Source organism: Hibiscus syriacus, unplaced genomic scaffold (genome assembly GCF_006381635.1).
Source record: "Hibiscus syriacus cultivar Baekdansim isolate YM2019G1 unplaced genomic scaffold, ASM638163v2 tig00110548_pilon, whole genome shotgun sequence".
NCBI classification, from domain to species: domain Eukaryota; kingdom Viridiplantae; phylum Streptophyta; class Magnoliopsida; order Malvales; family Malvaceae; genus Hibiscus; species Hibiscus syriacus.
In genome coordinates, this window is record NW_024062775.1 from 3,093,394 (window position 1) to 3,101,087 (window position 7,694).

Sequence of the window (7,694 nt, forward strand, 5' to 3'; positions counted from 1 at the left end):
CCCCAACCATAGGAACAACTTGGGAGAAAAAGGGCCCCCCAAAGACCAAGTAGCAAAACAATTCTTTGTCTATTACAATTGTGATTGCAAGCGCCAAAGTTTTGCACAAATAGCTCAATTCTATCCAACAACAACATACCCCACCAACAATAATCCATTCCACTTGATACAATTTTGTTCACATCATTTATCCTTTCAGGGTTTTATTTCAAGGCATTGGAAAAGAGAACTTGATATGATTCCACTGCTGCATGAAATCTGTGTTTTTTTTCCTTATCCACATATGAGTGTTCTTTTATGTAAAGTTGAATCAAATTGCTGGAATTGAAGTGCTTAAATATGTACAGGAGAGCTAATTCATACCTCAAAGCCCCTATCTCATATGTATGATTGTTCGTTCTTGGAAGGTTTCAAGAACCAATTATGGCAGGCCCTTTATATTGTCACTGGATTGTCCTTGTGAGCTTGCACTTTGAGATAAAGATGGTGTCTGTATAATTTAGGCTACATAACTTCAAGAGCTCCGAAGACTTTTGCTTCAAAACGGGATTGCAACCACTCTGAATCACGAGAAGCAGCTTTGCTGCTAAACCAGCTTCCACCGCAACTGAGGAGCATTCCTCAGGGTCAAGTTCACACACAGACCACAGAATTGACAACGCATATTGAGTACAGCTTTCTGACACACTCATCAAAAGCTTCACCATATTTGGAATTGAGTTTCCACAATCCTTCAATGCTGCTTTCCCTTCCGGAAGAGACGATAATGCGTCCAATATGAAAAGGGCTAATTCCAAGCAATCAGGCTCCAAAGCAGGCAACAATTCAACCAATTGAGGAATGGCTCCAATACTCACAATCAAACTCATGACTTGTTTATGTAAGCATATAGATCTAAGCAAGCGAAGTCCAGACAAGATTCCATTCGAGTGCCTCTTATCTTTCACTAATCGCATTAGACCAACCAATAGACGATGGCTGGAGATGCTCTCGGAGCGAAATTCTTTCTCCTCCATTAGTTTCTCTATCAATCGCGTACAATTTATCTTTGTCTCCACTGACCCTTCATTAAGCATATCTACCATCAATGAAATCTTCGTTGGCTGCATCAAATTGGTTTTGGACTCTGAATCAAGCTCCAAATTGACAAGGATGGCAATTGCTTCAGAACCAACGGCATGGGACGTAAATGGACCTAACAAGGATGAAATTAGAGAAACTCCACCTTCATCAACCACCGTCTTCATTGCAGTAGCATGCAGTGTCACAACTTGCCTCAGCTCCTTCAAGGCTTGAATCCTGGCTTGACCCTTGGCCTTCTTCAATGTCTGAATAAGCTCACTTACCCTCCCTTGTACATCCTCAGATTTCTTCTTCATGAGCGAATACTTCTGCGAAAACCAAGTATAAATCAAATGGTAAAGGGTTCTATTTGGAGTAATAGAATCATCCCAAAGTTCCTGCATTGTAGTGGGGCAATTATAGTGCCCCAAATTGAACCATTTGAGAATGTTGGACCTCTCATAGGTTTGGCCAGTGCAAAGAGTAATAGGGTCTTGCATTGGCTCAAGAGAGATTGGACAAATAAACACAGATGGAATCTCAGGTAAATCAACCTCTTCAATCATTTTCTTCAGATCCAATTTATCACCAGTAGCAGCACCAATGATTCCACCACCACCACCACCCAAAACAGCAGCAGTATCCAGATCTAGAACTTGCCCAGCAACAACAACCCCATCCCTCTTTGAGGGTTGAAACATAGGCATCTTTGAACCCACCCCCTTCCCCCCCTCCCCAAAAAAAAAAAGCAACAAAGATTCTCAAGGAACCAAAAAGAAAGGTTTTCTTAAAACCCCTCCACCACTAACCCCAAACAAGCTCTAAATTCACTTCACTGAAAAGAACCCTTCAACCCACATTACAAAAAAAGAGTGGAACTTGGTATCTTTCCACTCAATTCTTCTCTCATAGACAAATCATAAAGCAAGAAAAAAATATCCTTTTTTCTTCTTCCCCCCTACAAGCTGATACATATGCATCTCACCACCATGCTCCTTTCCCTTTGCTTTATTCTAATCTCTTTTCTATGGTCAGAAGTTCCTCATCTTACAATCATCATAATGAAAATGATATCACTAATAAACACACAATAATCAAGCTCCCATCTTCCACTTTTGTACAAGCTTCAGGAAAGAGAAACTGTTTGCTGGGTATCAATCAACAAGCCCCCTAAACAGTAAAAATAAGTAAGGCAAAGAAAAAAAAAAGAAAGATACTACTAAAGGAATCAGTCAAAGATCAACAGTTAAAAGTAGTACAAAAGCTAATCAATTAGCCCTTTTCCCTCTAAACCCAACCAAAAATGGTACAGAAATTTAGGGGAAAATGAAAAGAAAAAACATCCAGATAGCAAAATATGAAAAAATTTCACCATTTGACGATAAATATTAAGGAAACGAGTTATTGTTTAAGATGTCTTACAGAAAATAGAGAGAGAAGAACAGAGAAAAGCCATGTCCTGCAACGGCTTCCCTACTGCTCTTCTTTTGGGGCAGTTGTTTGCTGGATAAAAAAATAAATTAAAAAGAACTTCACGAAAAATTATAAAAATTAATTATAAATCAATGCACTGTCTTTTACCAGAGAAAGAAAAACCACATGTACAGTTATATCTGTTTTTTTTCCCGTAATCTGCCTGCTTTTACTTTTAAGTACTTTTAGTTTAACAGTTAATGAATATATTAATTACAAAAAAGTAATTTCCATTTATGTCCCTGATAAATTTTATTCCATTTTTCAATCATTTTCTACTAATTGGGGAAAAACACAGGAGAATGGGTACAAATCATCTATCGTTTGTTATTTTAGCTAAAAAGAATCGATTTCATCCACAAATGTTATGTGGTTAAAATCTAATTTCAGAATTAACAATAATCCAAATACAAGAAAATAAAATATTCTAACAGATAATACACGGATTTACAATAATAAATATTATTTATTTTCATTTTAATTATTAAAAGAAAATTAAAAATTGGGCTCTTATTTAAATAGAACAATGTAATGATAAACTTCAAATACTAGTTAGCATTTAGCTAAAAATAATTTGGCCTCCTGGGGGCCATTATGGGGAACTTCCCATCTCGTTTAGTATTTTTATGTGTTTATTTTAGGTAAAGTGCCAGCAAAGCATTTGACCATGACAGTTTTTGCTTTGACTGGACGCCTCTTCTGCTTCCAGATGTATCCAACCACATCCTGCCACGTAGATTATGCAACGCCTGTCCTCCCGACTCTCATCTCTGTTTTCTGCAATTTTAATTATATTTTAAATGAATATAATGAGTTTAGGTTTACATTTAATTATAATAAAGGTTTGAGTTGTTTCAAAAACTCGACCGAGGAGGTTGAATTTAATTAGATTAATTGGTTACTAAGGGTATGTAGACACACATTTTGTCCCGATTTTTTTTCGTTTTTCGTTTTTTATTATAATTAGTAATTATTAAATATTAATATTTATTATTATTATTTTGTTTTTCAAGTTACAAGCTTGAATGTACAACCCCAACAAACAGGCCTGAACGTCTCGACAGGGTGGGCAGGCATTTTGTTTTGGATTCGTATGCCTTGTGGTTCTATATTAAAGTTGGTGGGTGATATTTAATCCAATTACTTTATATATTAATATTTAAAACAACACCCAACGAAGTATTTTGGATTCAAATATCAATATTCTTAAATTTTCTCTCCCTTTGTGTTAAAATAATCGATTGGGGGAGAAATCAAGAAAGGAGTTCAATTGAAATTAATTTTGTATTTTTTCCATAAACCTAAATCCATTAGGGAATCACATTCACATGAACCTATGCTACCAATATAGGGTGTCACATGAGGTGTTATTATATAAGAAAAACTCTTATTTTATTGGAAAATCAACCTTTAAACAACACTAATTGAAAAAATACATCTCAAATTGTACACGTAAGAATTTCTCGTTTTTACAAATCGCGTTTTAAAGATCTCATTCTCAACAAAGCCCAAGATTCATCAACTGTTTAGATAATTTCATTTAAGTTTTAGATAAATAATACATTTTAGATAAATGATACAATAAATGTATGAAATTCACTTTTCAGAAAATGCGAAGTCTTTAAACATATTTCATAGAACACGAAATAATCTTACATGTATAATTTAGAGAATATTTTTTAAGTAATATTATTTTGAGTTGTTTTTCTAGTAAAATAATAAAGAGAGGTTTTCATTTAATAACGCTGTCACATGATCAATGTAAAATTGATTATTTTTAAAGCAATAAAATTGATTATTTTTTCAGCACTCATCAGCTTTATATATAAATACATGTTAATATATGTGTGAGAAGATCTTGATTTAGGTATAAAAGTTTTAATATGATTGTACACTAATCAACGTCAATAAGATATGAAATTGCACGAATAGATGGATTAATTTATGTGGTAAAAGAATTATAAATATTTTTAAAAATTTTGAGTTTAAATATTAAGAATGTTAGGAGTGTGAGCGTTCAATGTCAAATGGTTAAGAATTATCTTTAAAGATATACTACCGTCTACTTATCCCAAATTAATTAAAAAAATGAAATTAGTGGTTCTAAATTTTGAATAATATACTTTTATTATTTTTTATAAAAAGATATTATTCAAGAGTTTAACTTAATCATTATAATATATATTTGTAATAAAAAATAAAATAAATAATTAAGATAATCAATTTCAGTTTAATCGAATGAATTAAAGTGTGTCAAAATATGTATTAAACAATATATTAGATTAATCAGGGGTTATGAAGTTTCATATAAATTAGATTAAGGTTTTGATTTTTAACATTATAAATAAAATAAATTGAATTGTGATAATTATTTTTCTGATAGATTTTATAGTATGTGACTCAAATTATTTAACAAATAAATTAAATTTTGATGATTAAAAGCATTTATTAAAATATGTATCAATACAAAACGATGATCGATGCTTTTCTATTCAAGTGTGTTTTTAATGTTTTCTTTGAAGAATCGTTATTTTTATCGCGAAAATTCGATTATCTAAATCGAAGATATAACGACGATACAAGCCTATAAAATTATGGGTAATGCCCATTTACATCCTTGAAGCTAGAAGTCTCTTCAACTGGACGATTAAATGCCTTTGGGCTTTAGGCTTCAACTGCGACCACCTTTTCTTATTATATTATTTTATTTTATAATTAAAGTATTTAACTATTTATCTATATATGAAAATGATTCAATTTGTAATATAAAATAATTAATTTTACATATATTTAGGACCATTTTATATTGATATAGTGAAAGTAGACAGCTAAGTTAATAGTAGAAAATGAAAATAAATAGTTAAAATCAATAATTTATTTTTATTTATCCAATAAATTATTGAAATCTTTGTAAAACTGATTTTTTAAATGTATGTACGTACGTACATACGTACGTACGTACATACGTACGTACATACATACGTACGTACGTACTGTGTGTGTGTGTGTGTGTGTGTGTGTGTGTTTGTGTGTGTGTGTGTGTGTGTGTGTGTGTGTTCTTTCAATTCATCAACATGTTTTTTTATCTTTATTCGATTTTGCACTTTATTACATCTAACACTTTTCTTGATTTTTAAGGGTACGGTTTAAATCCATTAAAGGTAAGTAGTATGGATCAATTATTACCTTTTCATTTAAATTTCAATTTTCTTAATAAAGACAACTGGAAATTGACCAGTATCGAAAGAGCAGTTCAATGGTGCTAACCCTTCCTTGACTATAACCGACTCCCAAATCCGACATATCTTTAGTAAGATGCATATCATGTAAGAAATTAAGGTGTCCAATCAACCCATTTTTATCTTTAAAATAAATTATCGGTGGCGACTCTAACCATTTTATTCAAGTCGAAGCCTAATTCTGGGCTCACCCGAAAGACAGTTCTGACAGCTTGGCGACTCCGCTGGGGACCGATAAGTGAGTCAGGCTAAAGGTTAATTTCCATTTGTCTTTTTAATGAAAAGGGTAAGTTTAGATTTTAAGGTAACTTTTGATCCTTATTACTTACTTTTGATTAGCTTTTCAAATAAATAGTTGTACTTATGATTTCTTTCAGTGGTTTCAGCTTATCCAACTTGTTTTTCATCTAAGACTCTATACCCGAGCTCCAAACCCGTTTTTAAGTGGGGGGTGAAAGCGACGCCTTCTTGAGAATTTATTCTCCGCACAGGCCTAGCAAGTAGCCTTCGAGATTCATATATTTTATGTCTTCGTGTGAATTTATTCACCGCACAGACATAATAGAATGTATCCTCTCAAGTTTAACTTAGTCCACACAAGCTTGTAATGGGCTTAGAGTTAAGGGTCTGGCAAGCCCAAGGGGGCACCAGTAAGGAGAACTTGGGTATCTCTTTTTTAGAACCTAAACTGGGAGACGATAGGGAATTAGAGCCTACCCCAAAAACCCATTTCAAAACCTAGGATATTTTTACCCTAACTATGCAGTTTGATTTTATTTCTTTCTTTCATTATTATTATTATTATTCTTATCTTACTAACTTTGTGCTTTCGTGTTTGTTATTCTAGCATTTGCATCATAAAAGAGGCTATTTATCCATAAAAAGGTGTTAGTTACACAAATAATATGTATTAATGGACAAAGGGGTTGTAATGCAAGAAATAAAAAACTTCGAGGTACGACTATGGTCGGAAAAGACCTAGAAAGAAAAGGGATACAGTCTTCAAGAAAGCTATGTGTCAGAATTGGTTAGCTACGCCTCTGTCAGCCTAAAGCAGAATAATGTACAAGAGCTTCGAAACATCTGGGACAGTTGAAAGAGTAACTGGAAACAGAAGTTCAGCCAACGGTATGGTGATATTGCACTTTGCTTTATGTCAAGACTGATGAGCCCCTAATCAGAGCATTGGTTCAATTATGGAATCTGGGGTACAACTGTTTCACCTTTAACCATGAGGACATGGTGCCCACGATCGAAGAGTATACTATACTGCTATACTGCGAAAGCATCATACTAGAGCGGGCCTACATCAAACACATCAAAAGTCAGCCTTTCAAGAACGGACTGGCCAAGGTTACAGACTGGAGCTGAGACATCCCGCTCTCTCAACCATTGTAGAAAGACTAGCGGAGGAAGGTTCATAGGGTGTGCTCAACTTCTCTAAGTCTGGATTTACAGTCATTTCTGGAAGACTAATGGGATTGCCTACCGCTGATTCAGCACCACTTATTCACCTTTGGGATAATTCATCACTCTAAAATGGGCATGAAGGCACCTCAAAAGAAAAATGGATGAAAGTCTTCACACATCTTCAGGACTGGGATATTGTATGAAGTGTCCCTTGGTTGACCCACAGTTACATTCTCTTCCGATGTGGGGATTCAGACACTATGACCCTACTTGGACTATAAGGAGGAGTTGGGTATTCTCCGTTTTTGGAACTTTGACAGTATGAGGTACGTCAGTTTATCCCAGCAACGTACGTATTATTTGAATAAGAGTTTGTATACCACGGTGACAACTACAAGAAAATGATCAAGAAAGTAGCTGAGTCATGGAAGAAGGTGTTCCGAATGGATGTCATGGCTGCTAAGGACATACTTACTATGGACTATTTAGAGTGGCGAAGACTAAGGAAAA

At 34.1% G+C, this 7,694-nt stretch overlaps 1 protein-coding gene across 1 annotated transcript; it reads right to left on the minus strand.

Moving 5' to 3' along the window:
- Window positions 1–239: 239 nt before the first annotated feature.
- On the minus strand, window positions 240–1,769 carry LOC120130523 (U-box domain-containing protein 30-like). The gene is made up of 2 exons (XM_039147750.1): window positions 436–1,769; window positions 240–388 (listed from the first exon to the last, which is right to left on the minus strand). The coding sequence occupies exon 1, from the start codon at window positions 1,767–1,769 to the stop codon at window positions 444–446; it is 1,326 nt and encodes a 441-aa protein (XP_039003681.1). The 3' UTR covers window positions 240–388; window positions 436–443.
- Between the last annotated feature and the right edge of the window lie 5,925 nt (window positions 1,770–7,694).

Excerpts from the sequence above, each read along its gene's own strand:
- LOC120130523 (XM_039147750.1), bottom strand. The coding sequence starts at position 1,769 with ATGCCTATGTTTCAACCCTCAAAGAGGGATGGGGTTGTTGTTGCTGGG.